Here is a 14846-nt window from a genome sequence, read left to right on the forward strand (position 1 = left end):
ACACAAACTAGAGAATACTGTAACCACCCAGTTTCAGTGGTCAAAAACATGTCATGGTTTAAAATGTTCCCAGATCAGTCTATAAACTCACTAAGGGGTAGCCCAAACCCACCAAGACATCTTGCTGAATATGTCTGCCTTCATGCACAGCAGCACCTCTGGGAGCCAGGAGCCACTGATGCTAAAAATTAGCTCTCCAAATATACTGTGGCTCCACCTTCTGACACAGCTATTTGCCATTCAAAATCTGATCACTGATCTTGCCTTTAGAACTCTGACATAACACTGTAGAACATCCTAGAAATAACTCCTATTTGAACCAAAGCATGCCTCTCTTTTTTTAATCCAGTTTTCATTTAAAACAAAATCAGTAGGGGAGAAGGCAATACCACTAATTAATCATCTCTAGGGTAAATCAAATCTGCATTTTATTTTTAATCTTCATTTGTTGCACTTCAGTTTCTACCACAAAATATCTTCATACATTTTCTTAATGTTATAAAAGGGCAGGGGAGTGTGGAAATATTGGCTATATTAAAGACAGTGAAACTCTCCCTTAACTGGGGCTGAGATTTTAGCTCTGAACTTCACCTACTTCTCAGATGTGTTTTCTTTGTTTTCCTTGTTTAGAACTCACATAGCAACCACAGAAAATTCAGTTTGAGCCATCATCTTATGCCATGGCCCTGTTTTTCCTAAGAAGTGAAATTCATTAAAACCACACGAAAATGGTCTATATTGTCACAGGTGACCTCATCAATGAAATATATAAAGAGAGTACCTCAACTGACACACGTCGCTTCTTGGTGTCTGTCACATCTTGTTAGAGCAATTTCTCCCGAAAGCTTATGGTAGGAACTACCACAACCATCTCGGTTTCAGTCTCCCGGAACAACCCACTGGATGAAGCGTGGATACATCACAAGAAAACCATGACAGCAGGCTCACTCTACATTGCAATGCAGCAGAGTTGCACCACGGATGTGAGCAGAGCAAAGCTGCAGGGAGGGAGGCTGGATGGGAGCCACCTGGGAGTCAGGAGGCTCAGTGCCCGCTCTCCCCAGCAGCCACCTGCAGAGCTGATGAAAAGCTGCTGTTGATGTGCTGTGAAGGAAGCTCTTTAGTTCTGTTAATCAAAGCTTAATAACTGTTCTTAAGGGAAAGGAGATATAAGAAAGAACTAGTAATGAGCCATAATAAAAGTTGCATCCATAACGTGAAGCATAGCTAGGCCAGAAACAACAAAAAGATGCAAGTGAGAGAGGGGATGAGGCGGTACCCACTTTCTTGGATCTGCTGGTTGATTAGCGCTTGGTCATTTTCTAGTTCCCGCTCCGCTTTGATTTGTCCTCTCAGAATCTGCTGCTTTAAATCCTCAACATAGAGCTGCTGCCGCTGAATTTGTTTTCTGTGGAAAGCCTCCTGGTCCCTCAGTTTCTGCTTGTACTCTTCATGCACAGCATCTATCTCTCTGCTGTTAGAAACGTTGACAGTGAATTTAAACTAGAAACAAATACCAAACATTTGCAATAAAACAAGTCTTCTTACTAAAGAAAGACAGACAGTATTCAGGATACTGTTTTGCTCAATAAGGGTGCCTAAGGACAAAAATTTGTGATGGTAAAGTAGCTGTCTATATGCACGTCACAGCAGGCTACAGTCCTGTATCACAAATGCCAGCAAACATGAAAGCTCTTGTGGTGAAGCAGAAAATTTGATAACTAGAAAGGTAACAGCAAAAAGAATTATAAATATATTGTCACTTCTCATTTTGCTGTAAATCTTCCAAAAATGAAATTGGGGAGGGAGGGTTGTTTATATGTGATGAAATTTTACAACCACTATATAGGATATTTGTCATCTAAGTAATTCAAAGTGCTTTACAGAATGGACAAACATTCTTCTCTGTTCTCAGATCAAAAATTTCCAACAGAGAAAAGGTTACAGGCATTATTGAGATTACACTGACAGTTGCTGGCAATACCAAGAACTTGATCACCCAGTTCTCTGTTGGATGCAACAACTGTATTAGGTTATTGCTTCTATGGTTGGAGTAGAATTGTGATCAGAAAAGAGACCTGTGAAAAACTGCCTTACAGTCCCCTCCAAGATGTTTGGTTCCTGACTGAGTGCCAAAATTTTACATGCACACAGAGTAACAATCAAAATAGTATCTATCATTAGCATGACCCACGATAACATTCAAAATACTTTAACCCTCTGAAAGGAATATATATTCTCCCTGTTCAACTACTATAATCAGAAATTCCTAAAGTTATATTACATATAAAGGTGATATGTGATCTTTTCCCCTTGTTTTATTTCTAAACACCACATTATTATATGTAACCTCAGAAAATTATATCTTTAAGTCTTGAAAAATGTTTTAATATATTTTACTAATGAAATAAATGATGTATTTATTATAATGATGTATTTATTATACTTAAGAGAGCAAAAGTATCAAAACTCTAAAAAGTCCCTGATGGTCAAAAGAAAACAAAAATATGATTTCAAAGGGAACGCTTTGGAAACATCATGTTGTTTATAAAGTCATTACCAACACACCTGTATGAAAAGAACATTTGACGTTTGCTACATAGGAATTAATTTGACATCTCTATTTAGAACTGTAAGCATGTGTTCAAAGCAGTCATTTCTACAGCAACAACTGTGATTCTGTGAACTAGATTAGCAGACAAATTAGAGGAAACAATTAAGCGGCCAAAGTCTACAAATCTTCTGGAGTACTTTCCCATGGAACACACATTTCACTTGCTTAACAAGCAGTGGGAAAGCCTCACTACACCAAAACTTGAAGTTTCTCAGTAATTTACAGTATTACTGTGACCCTCTTTTGCTCAGCTGAGGAAAACAGAATTCAGTTTGTTTTTAATGTTTATGTAAATATAATGCTGGTGAGAATAACTGAAAAGGAACATCATCTGTTCAGTTGTGTGGCATGGTGTAAACAGTCAGAGTACAAACTTGGCTACTGTCATCTGCTAAATGGTTTGTGTCTCTTTGGGACCCACAGGAACAAATGATAAGAATAGGCAGCTCCAAGATCTGTTTGTCCTTGGCTTGACTACAAAGATGCCAACAACCTGTGATTTGTAATTTTTTCCCCTTGGATAAACTTTAATTGATCCTCAGGAAATAGGAGTGAGGTGCCTCATTTCTCATCCAGCTGAAGGAGGTTTGAACTGACACTTCCCTGCAGCACTGAAACACTTGTATGGCCATTACAAATCCCCAGCTGTTCAGGTACTTCTAATCCCAGCAGCTACTGGGGGACAAACTCAGAGGTTAAAGCTAGACTGGTTAACTAAAGAAGAATCACTTTTAGAACACAGTATTAAATCTGAAGTATCTCCTTTAGGAAAAGCTCCTGGGGTTTTAATGATAACTCTGAGGGAGGCTTTCCCTGAATGCTGCTTCCAGGTTATCTTCCACATTTTCCAAGGGAAATGTAATGGAGCAGCCATATGATCTGGAGGTTAAAGTACTGATCTGAGACAAAACCTCTCTGATTTTGGAGCAGTTATATCACCTCTGTGTTTTCACGTACTTAGGCTGCAACATCTTCAGGGTGAGGACTGCCTCTGGATTCCTGTGCACTAAAACTAACAGAGCCTGGATGTCAGCTAAAGCCTCTCCTCGCTTATATGTTAAAACTAACAAACCTTAATAGCAATTGCAAATGTTAAGTCTCTGCACATATTTTGATGATGGGGTAGTCTTTAACCTGTTTTGCTAACAGACATATAAAAGCTCTGATTCCCATAGTAGTATGAAAGTTGAAAACTGTGAGTCTAAATGTGTTACCGGACAATTGCATGACCTTGGGCAAGTCACTTAGTCTGAGACGTGTGAAAGAAACAAAGCACATTCATCCAATAGAGTGATGAGGGTCAATTAACATTATAAAATATCAGAAAGTCAAGTATCAGAAGAACTGATTTATATTCATTTATCATTATTAGCACCATTTTGATGGTGCTTACTCAGGAAACTGAGGCTGAATAGTGGAGCATGACAGTAAAACAGTAGACACAGAATTCTTGTTTTGCAACTGTTTACTAAAACCAGATAAAATTCCTCTTACAAAATGCCTCATATTCTTCCTAATCATGACTTTCAGCTCTCACCTACCCTTTTCATGAAATCAACCTATCACGGTGAAACCCAGAATATACAAGTATATGAAACAACTCGGTGTTTTATTTCAATCCCAAAACCTCACAGTTCTTGCAGAGGTGGTTAGGTAACATCTGTTTACAGCTTGGAGACGCTCCCAAGCTCTTCCCATACTTTCCAACAATGCTTAAACCACATCCACGCCCCATATATATTATAAAGTATCAGAGAACAAGCAATGCAAACAATGCACATGGAAGTGTGTTGTTTGCTGTTCTCAGCAGCATTACTGTATTCCCTCATGTGCATGGAAATGCCTTTTTGCTGAACTAACAAGAAACTGTAAGAGCCTTTCCAACAGGCATGCGTGTTTGCACAGAGCAGAACACGATGGAGGCCAGACTGATGTTATTAATCACAGCTCCATACTACGACTACACCCCAAAAAGGGAGAGTACATGGGGCAGACCCATACTTCACTTTAAACCTTGAAAAAACAAACATGCACAGCAACCACTACAGTATTATTACTGATTTTGTTCTGCTGATGTTGGTACATTTCTCTCCCTTTAAGGTTAAAGTTTCTGTAACAAAATACTGTTTTGTTGAAGGTATATATATGAATTGCAGTTGTGCTGATATTTCAGTGCCTCTTTGCTTCATCTCCTAATTTTTAATAGTAAAAAACAAAAGCCAGGCAGGGTAGTAAAGTCAGGTCTGAATACAGAGATTGTGCATGAAACACTTTTTTATGAAGTTGCTTCTTAAAGATGGCTTTCTCAAGTGGAACAAAAAATATAATGAACATTCATGCAGAGCCTCTTACATAATACCGGTGTGCCAGAAGATGTTTTTCCTCTGACTGTGAGAGCAAAATGACTAGCTGGTTTTGGATACAGAAACTGCTGAAACCAAGAGCGAGAAGTAAGTATGCTCCCTTTCTACCTTTGAACATGCTACGTCATGTCAACACACTTTTGCTGGTTGTGGAAATCATACAATGAAATAAACTAAAAAAGAAGGTGACAATGGCCTAGAAAGAAAATAACAGGATCACACACACTTCATAGCTAAATCACCCAAGAGACAATTTAAAGAACAATCGGTTTATCTAATATATGTTTGATTAAACTAAAAACAAATACCAATCCAGTTAACATAAGAATTTAGCCATATTCTAGAATAAGTAGATGAGATCGCTCATTTCTTCCATCTAAAATATCTTAAATCAGATGTACTGTTAAATTTAGACTTGAAATACAGGAATACTATGAGATACAGGATTCAAGCACAAACAACTTTCTGCTATAGCTTGTATTCCTGCTTTCCCGTGTAAGCAATCTACTCTCAATATAGCTCTAGCAGGAAATAATATAACCCCTGGACAAACATAAGACAAACAGCTTCATTTCTATAGGTAAGAAGACATACATAAAATGCTGGTTTCACAGGATCAGCGTACTCTGGCATACAGCATATTAAAAAAAGCAATCCAGCATAGAATTTCATAAAAGCATGCAGATTTCTAGGTGCACCAAATGCAGCAAGAAGTGGCAACAGTTACCCCTCCTCCAAGAAAATCTTTAAAAACAGCAAGTGAAATTACAACAGAAAGACACCAACCTTAAAGGTAAATTACTGAGAAAATGTTCATATTATACCACCGCTGCTGGATTGTTCTTCCCCCTCATTTTTCTCTCCACAAAGTTTGCATGATGCTTGCTAAACGAGCCATCTGTAAATCCACATCTTTTCCAGTCTGTTTTGTCATCAGCTCCCCGGGATCCTATTGTGCAATTCTCCTCCCCTCTTCCCCAAACACTTCTGCTGCTGATGCAGAGGCTGGCGGCTGCTACAGCATAATGCAGTTTTCAGTAACTATGGCAGCAATAGCTCTGTGGTGAGGCTGAATGCCTTCTGCAACAAAATCTTAAGGCTCGAACAGGGAAAGCTCCAGTATAAATAACCACTTTTGCTAAAACCTGAAATTTGTCATTTTTCCCAAAGAAAAATTCAGGCAAGTTAGCAGTCTTCAAGTCCCATTTTTCTTTTACAAATGATTTTTTCCAGGGCAAGAGGAGTTAATAATAAAGCAGAAAAAAAAAGATGTTGGCAAGGCATTTTGCCCCCTTGCAAATCCCAGCACTGAGAGCAATCAGAAGGCAGGGCTACAGCCAATGCGCTGATACACATCCATCCCTGCTCCATCCTCCCCCTCCACCCACGTCCAATCTGAAGTCCTTCCCACAGGGCCCCAGAGCATCACACCGCAGCAGGCACCACGCGTGGGATCGCACATCTGTTTCTGCCTTCCACAGAGGCTCAAACCTCTCCCTTCTCCTCCTCGAAGTAAAGGGAGAAACGATGAAGGAGACACGAAGCCCTTGTAATATCACCTCCTCCAGCCACTTGAAGCAACGCCACTCATACAATACAAAGCAAAAGCTGGGGGCTGGGGGCAGGAGGTGGGAACCAGAAATCAGTCAAAATAGCCAGCAGAGTCATAAACCTTTAGAAATAAGGAACCTTTGGAAATGTACACAGAGGGTAATCCCCTTCATAGGAGTTGCCATCAGGTGAAAGATCATTAGGATTCCTGATGGGCTGGTTTACTTACACTAAGGCAACGATTTATTTAAGGCAGCCCTTTAAATACACTTCTAAAGTGGACCTCTTTTTGGCAAGGAGTCACAGGCACAAGACTCAGCCACACACTCCAGTAAAGGTCACTGCTGCCTTGCTAAATTCCAGTTCAGCTGGAACTACAGTCTATCACAGGTTTTCCCCTTATGATTTCAGTTATATAGAGAATCAGTTAGTTCCCCTGCTAGCTCACGACATGTGATTCTGCAGTAAGTTGTACAGTTACTGTAATTGACACAGTGCACTTCTCTGTGAAATGAAATATTTGAAGGATCTTTTAAGAGATGAAAAAATATATTTACTTAACTTGTATTTGTAGAATGCTTTGAAATTCTCAAATGAAAGCTTTTAGTAAGAACTCAGAGTATTATTTTTACAAATATTAGTTGACCATTTTAACCATACCACATTAGAATAATCATTTATTGTGTTCTCCAGCATCAGATGCATGTTTAGGAGCACTATTGCCTTTCCAGTTCAGTAGAATTTCACACGTTCTTATATGATGATTTTTTTTTTTTTTTCTGGTCTAACAACGTGGGTATTTTCAATGAAAGAGAGCTTGAACATGCTGCAAGTAGCTTAAATTAATTCAGCATACTGCTATACCACTGGACTCTAATGGAACAACTCCTGTTTGTTTTCTAAACCAGCAAGAGAAGAAAATCTGGGTTTATATTTATACGCAGTATGGTATTACGGCAATGACAGGGGCAAGAACTTAATTATCTACTTATTTGTCATGGTGTTGTCATATGATGACTGATGCCAGTCACAAGACTTCTGTGTGTGTGTTTGCTGGCTGACGACAAACATCAGAAGTTTGAAGTGCTGCAGCCCTGCTAAATAGGGTGTACAAGCAAGCAGCCAAGTAAGAGTACATGGAATCACATCACTTTTCAAGGAAAGTTTAATGTCCAAAGTTTTAATATTGCGGTGCAATGGCAGAAATTTTTTTCTCTCTCATTTCTCAAAATATTTTAACTTACAATTAGAGGTTGAACTGGTAATTCAAGCCATAAAAAGCAGATGAGAAAAATGTCATCACACTGATATCATGGGAGATAAGATTGTAAGTAATCACTGCCAAAATACATATGTTCATATGTTCCGAAATAAAAAATCCGGAAGAAAGCAAAGTAGCATCAGTTCCTGATTAAAAAGTACTTAAACCCATGGAAGCCCAACAAGTTCTAAATTATTTTTGTGTGCAGCTGCTGTGCTTCTTTGCAAGAATGAACCATGTTCCATGCTAGGGCTTCTTTTTTTAACTCTTCCACAAAGTCATTTTCTTGTCAACAGAAGAGAACTCATTTGTCCAAGGTATTTTCTATATATTAATGAGTATTCACAGTACCTATTACTGACATGAAATTTAATATATTTTTAGGGTTCTTCTATACTGTAAATTGGTGGTAGCTTCAGCATAAACTCCACCCTAGTAATGGCTTTAATATACTGGCTACATATGCAACAAAGGTGCGAACCATTTGCTCAGGGCTGAGCATGAAGAAAGACAATGATTGTGGAGACTTGCTTGTAATTCAGCTGCATGTACGGATTCTTGTTTCAATATGATAAAATCAAATTGATGCTTGAAGCTTAGTTTGCTTCTCTTCTGCAGGAAATCAGTGTAGCACAAGAGAAAGACAAAGCTAGAGGGGCAGAAAACTCAGCATGACTTAAACACGTTAATATTCTTACCTTAGTTCAAGAGAAAATTCATTTTCTTTACAGTTTCTACATTTCTGACTGTAAAAATAAAAATAGGAAATCATAAAGATGTTCGAAAAGAAAGCAAGAAAATTTCACTGAAGCCTATTGTACACAGAGATGTTATTGCAATTTTCTAAGGTGCAGATTGCTAGCAGCTGGGAGAGCATCAAGAACTATCAAGTGAGAGGGGGAGAAAGAGGGAGAGACGCACACACACACACACACACACACACACACACACACAGTTTGTCCTGTTCTTATATTTTCTTCTAAGCATCTCTTTCTGACAGAAGACAAGACCCTGCACCAGGCGGACTTTTTACTGATGAGCAAATAAGCACTCTCTGTAGTCCACTTAGTCCTGTATTACTGACTGCAAAGTACCTCAGACACTTTTCAGTGCTTGACATTGACTTTTCTTCATGAAAGCTGGACATTTGAGAGACCAGATACATCTCATTTTATTCTCATATTACAGACCTTAGGCTAGATGTCTCAATCATAACCCCTAGCATGAAAAAAACCACTTATCTGGACAGAAACACAGGCTTACTAATTACTGTAAAGGAAGGTTGAGTGAATCAGTTCAATTTACCTTTGACAAAAAACTATTCAAGAAGAAAAAAATACCACTGGGCTATCTAAGGTGAAAGACAACTAATATTAGACATAATTTGTAGCTTGTTCCTGTAAGAGATGGGCATTCAAAAAAATCAGGCAAATGCAATACTGTAATGCTTTTCATTTTCACTGAAGTAACCATTTGAAAAACTCTAGGAAAGCATGAGTCACATGCATAGTCCTGTCCAAGTGGTTAAAACATTGATCAACACAAACAAATCTGCTATCTGAACATCGACAGAAAAAAAAATCAGAAATGTTCTTCAGTTTTGTCAGGTTAAAAACAGGAAAAACAAGTGCAATTCTGTGCTAAACTGTTCACAATGCTTTGGGGTTTCTGCAGGATTTTCTACGACCATCAACACATGTCTGTGACAAAGGCCTATGTTTATACCCATGTAAAAAGCAACTTGGTATCTACTTTTGAAGGTTGTTAGACAAACCCTTATTTTAAATTCTTTCTAATTTTTATGAATAAAATCACAACAGTGATGTGTAAAATGTACCTCAGTAAAGAAACAAAATGAAACACCATTTTGTATAGAAAGGTATCACTGCAGCAAATGAAAAGCAAATTAAGAGATTAGCTATATTAAAGAGAACACATAGAAACACACTATCCACGGCGGGAAGCAAGCCACTTGACTAGAAGTATGAAGAGATGTTCAAAACAGAGATAACATCTTATGCTCATAAAAACAAGATGAAATACTTCCTCTAGAAGGAGATAAAAGATTCCCAGTATGTTACCACACCAAAAACACTCTAGCAAGAAGCAGAACTACCAACAGATATAAATGAGAAGAAGGCTGTTTCTTGCCTTTAACAGGTCAATTGAATGTGCCAGGCTGAGAGGAATTAAAAAAGAGAAAAAACCCAATTACATTTAATTCTGTGATATTCTGTTTTCAATGTTATGAACTGAAACACAGGAGATAACAATTCATTTTCCTGATACATCTTAATCACTGTCTTCATCACACCAATGCTTTCCCTTTCAGGAAGGCTCTGCCATGAGAAGCATACACTAGATACTGTCACTCTGAGCAGTTCTTCAGCATTTTGGAAGCAATCTATGCCCTATTTACTGCTCAGCTTTGAAAAAAAAGAGAGAATCACAGTGGCTTTCAGAGATGAAGGGCTCAATGAGGAGCTGAACAAAAGGGAATTTATGAACAAACCAACTTTCTGATTTCCACAACAAAGTAGTGGGGAAGCTGAATTGGTAACAATTACCTTGGCTAAATCATAGCTAGAAAAGTCCATTATGTGCACCGAAGTAAGAATATTGTAATAACTATAGATTAGTTTATAAATTGAAACATCTATAATGCAGATTTGCAAGTGAACTTATTGATGCACAATCAAGAAAATGCCTTAATTATTCATCGTGCATTAATAAATAAATTTTCAGATTTGTTGCTCGGATATCATAACACTGTGTATTAGTTGGCTAATGCATTTTTCAAACTCTTTTATTTGGTCACTTGAAAACTTGATGGTACCTATTCTACATATAACTTAATTTTATCTGAACCAAGTCCTGGTCTCAGACATAATCCCAAATGAGAAACTGTTTGTTTGTTTGTTTGCTTTTAAACTTACTTTTCAAGAGAAGAAAGGATATAGTGAGGACAATGGGTGCAACTTCCATCCAACTTGAGCCAGTCCAAAGCTCCACAACTTGGAATGGGTGAGGTTTCATTAATCTACAAAACACACAACATGAGAACAGGAAGAGAAAATACTACAGCAAGCCAGGAACTTCCAAGTTATCATTAATACTGCTGTTGCCAACTACTGTATGCAATGCTGCATAATACATCCCATGTGAGTTTATAATCTCACTTACACTTCTGCTTAGTCTTTGATAATTTGCAAAATTGTTAAGTATTTATGACTAAGTACACTACTTCTTATAGCCTTGTTTTAATGTACTACATGTTTCATTAATCAAGAAATTAGGAATGAAAACAAATGCAAGTTAAGCTCCTTAGCTACAGAAATGAGTACAAAACAACAGTTGAGTGGCAAATATAAAACATTAATATATGAAAATCCATTTTAAAAGGTAGATTCTTGCCAATATCAGTTGATAACATGGTTACGTCCTAAAACAGAAAATTTATATTCTTTAAGTTAGGTTTTTTAGCTACATATGCCAGTCATTTTAAGAATTATCTATTTTTTTAAACATTATTCAACTAGCTGACCAAATATCTTGCAGTAGTTAGTTCCTGAGATTAACATACCACAAAATATTTTATCTATCTCTGATATATGTAACAATTAAGTGCTTTCAGAGCCAATAATACTCAAGCACTTAATCCCATAAATTTTCTATTTCTTCTAGTATACCTCATTCAGGATGGTGAAATGACAGAGAAAGAAGATAATTCAGAAAATTATCAAATGCGGAAAGATTAACTGATCTTTTCACTGCGGCATTCTGCCTTTCTGTTTCGATCCTACTCTAGTCACGACTAGAAATAGGAAACACTAAATTATTCAAGGGATCTGCATCATCTTTTGCTAAGCAGATCTGAAAGAAATGCTAGTGTCCTTCCACAATAGGTTTAGTGCCATTACAAGCAATTAGATGGAGGAAATGAAGCGAGCGAATACGATGATGAGAAGAAATACTATCTATATCAGGCTTGCTTTTAAGAGGGAAAATAATTAGGAAAATCAATAAAGAATTAGGAGAGAAAAATACAGTTTTAGAACTTACTGATCTTCTTTGTCTTAAGATAGCAGCTTCTGCTGGGTGATTGAATCTAAACTTATGAGACTTGCCAAGAACAACAAGGGCCCCTATGAACAAAAACTAATTAGGAATCTACAGAGACATAATTCATCAAACAGTGGGCCTTTATAATGATAGCGGTTTATTAACTGCAGTATACAGACTATAGCATATACAAACTACTACAGAATAGTATGTTTAAAACCCCCCAATATTCTAACCAACAGCTTTCTGACAGTCACAAAGTGGAGATATATTTTTAGAATTTGCCACTATGGAGCAGCAGAGTTATTCTGTAATGACAGCATCCAAGCAAACTAATCTTGGAGATCTCTGCAAACTCAACAGTTAATTCCCTGTTCGTAATCAAGACCAGCATGACTCCATATAAAAACCAGCCCACTGCTGGAAACTTGTTTTTATACTGTCTTTTTAAGTACCCAGATCACTTCAAGTTCCCAAAAACTAGATTTGATTTTTTTTTTAAATTATTTTTATTTTAAACAACCTGAAATTATGGGAGCCTGATCTGTTTGTTTCATTTGAGCTCCTTCACCGTAGCCATAGGGTCAATGAGCTCACCAGATGACTCAGTATCGTCCACCCAAACACACTGTTAAAAAGTTGATGGTCATTTCAACCATTAACACAATTGCCAAAAAACCCCACCAGTGGTCAGCTGGCTTAGAGCCAGTCTCTACTGCTTTCCACAACAGTACCTCTTGTGAGAGTCGGTCCACCTCTGACTGCAGGTATTTCCATTTCAGAAGGCTACAGATTACTGCTGCCAAAAGAGGTCTTAATATCATCACCCAGGTCTTCATTTTACTTTCTGTGGGGTACTTGGTTTATTTGTCCCAGTTTGGAAGCTCTAGCCATGGATTAAACCTTGTGGTGCCAGGCAGCAGCAGGAGACTGAGAGATATATTTCTTAGATCTGCATGAGTTCCATAAATCCTTGTCTCTAAACTCTGAAGGTAAGTTGACTGTAACGCGGCATTCACAGAAAAAGCAAGCCTTACCTTGTGACAGACGACATGATCCGGTGACTTCACATCCATTCACAGTGCAGTGCGCACCCTGAACTGGTCGCAGTGTCACAATCCCACCGTTGTTGTCTATCATGCAATGATCCCTTTCAATCCCCCATCCCTGCAAAACTACAGTGTATAGATTTGCTTTATCTCACCTGTCAAAGGAGTTGAGTTTGTACTAGTTTCCTCAGAATGAGGTGCCATGCACTGACACTATGACTGCGTACTTCATACCTCAGAGAACTGTTATGTGCAGAACAAGGAAATTAAATTGTCTTCATTGATTGCTAGCCATGTACCCAATCACAGAAAAATCTTGCTTGATTGAAAACAGTGAGATTGCTCTTCTAAAGTATTTCTGGTTCTGGAAAACTATACACTGCTTACTGATCTGTGAACTGATGTGCCAATTCTTCTATAGTGCTGAATTTTCTCACCGCTATCATGGCATTTATTGTTTATATTTTACTAACCTACTGGCAGAAAATAATCAAACTTAAACAAACTTATTATAGCAGAACTAACCAAAGCTGAGATTCCACAAAGTTTCCAATTTCAGTATAAAGTTTCAACTCTCTATGACAATTTCTAGCTCTTGAGATTGACCATTAAGAGCAGAAATAAAATTAAATAAAAAAATACTGAATCATCTGGATTTTATATCTCAAATACTCTGCCCAAGTAGAGTTGAAAAGTATTTTCAATGTCTCATGATCATTTGTGCCACCAGTTTGGGATAGAATATACCGAGATTTGGATGTTGGACAAAGATATTTTTAAACTCTAGTGTAGCATTTCACAAGTGGGAAAAATATTCTGAAGATATCTCAATTAGGTCAAGACCACTGACTTTTTGACCTCTTAAACAAAAACAAAAAATAACTGAAAGATTTTAGCCAACTTAAAAAATACTCTCTTCTACTTACCAACTTCTATAAAGAAAGTTGACAACCACAAACACTACCTCGTTATTACACATGACAAACATAAACCTCTTGGTTTGACTGGACTATATAATAAAATAATTTGTAATATCATTCTCTTACCAATATCTTGATCTTGGTCTGAGTCACTTCTTCCGATTTTGGTTGTTCCTTCCTAAAACAAGAAAAGAACTAATTTAAAATCAGTATCAGAAAGTTACATATAATAATTTAAAAAGCTTCGGGACAGCATCTTAGCAAATACCTGAAATAAATCACCCCTGAATGACTGAACTGTTTAGAGCAAACTCTATCTACTACTTTGTAATACTTCAGCCTGCTGTCCCCCATAGTGATGCAATTACTTCTTATCCTGCAGCTATGACAGCTTCTCCTATTACAACTCCGGCAGATGAAGTAACCCTCAGTGGATGATTTTTGGACTGTGCTTGAGACAAATATTTTGCATATGAACACACATTCTGATGCTTTCAAGTATTACTGACAGACTTGTTTGCAGAAATGAGATAATTCTTTCCATAAATAACCATGCAGGAAAAAAAGAAGCTGCAAAATGATTATTCAGTTAACTAGGCTTTTCAGATAGAAAAGTAATAGAATTCTTATTTTGTAAGGGAACTTTGTAATAGATTATGAATTCTTTAAACTAACTACTAAAGGAGAACTTTTTTTTTCCCCAAAACTTAAATTACAATTATAAAAAGTCTTCTTGGTGGTTATCCTATATGGGCAAGTTCCCAAATTGAAGATCCAGTAACTTCAAGGAAGAGAACTGCTTAGGAAGAAAAGTCTCCAGAACAATTAGAGTTAAATCATGTTATGGGCAGTCATGGAAGAGAGACAGTATTCTTATGGTACTGTGCAAATATCAATAAAACAGAGTCATTTAATCACTACTATGAGAAATAAAATAACAAAGAAAGCAATGAATTTACCACCTGTCTAGTATGTCCATTACCACTTCTATCTTTTTCCTTAGGAAAACAAATCAAGATCATTTCC

The 14846-nt window shown here is 37.3% G+C and overlaps 1 protein-coding gene across 2 annotated transcripts in view; it reads right to left on the minus strand.

Moving 5' to 3' along the window:
- The window catches only part of STARD9 (StAR related lipid transfer domain containing 9), a gene marked incomplete at its 5' end in the record, with an annotated part of 107858 nt that overhangs the window by 24983 nt on the left and 68029 nt on the right, over nt 1-14846 (minus strand). For both annotated transcript variants that reach the window (XR_014184729.1, XM_082059629.1), the window contains 5 exons: nt 1284-1474; nt 10726-10829; nt 11852-11934; nt 12889-13026; nt 13947-13998. Coding sequence is in view for 1 of the 2 variants with exons in the window: in XM_082059629.1 (XP_081915755.1) it covers nt 1284-1474; nt 10726-10829; nt 11852-11934; nt 12889-13026; nt 13947-13998 (568 nt within the window). The remainder of the gene's footprint in view (nt 1-1283; nt 1475-10725; nt 10830-11851; nt 11935-12888; nt 13027-13946; nt 13999-14846) is intronic.

Source organism: Streptopelia decaocto, assembly GCF_964273445.1.
Source record: "Streptopelia decaocto genome assembly, chromosome: 7".
NCBI lineage: Eukaryota > Metazoa > Chordata > Aves > Columbiformes > Columbidae > Streptopelia > Streptopelia decaocto.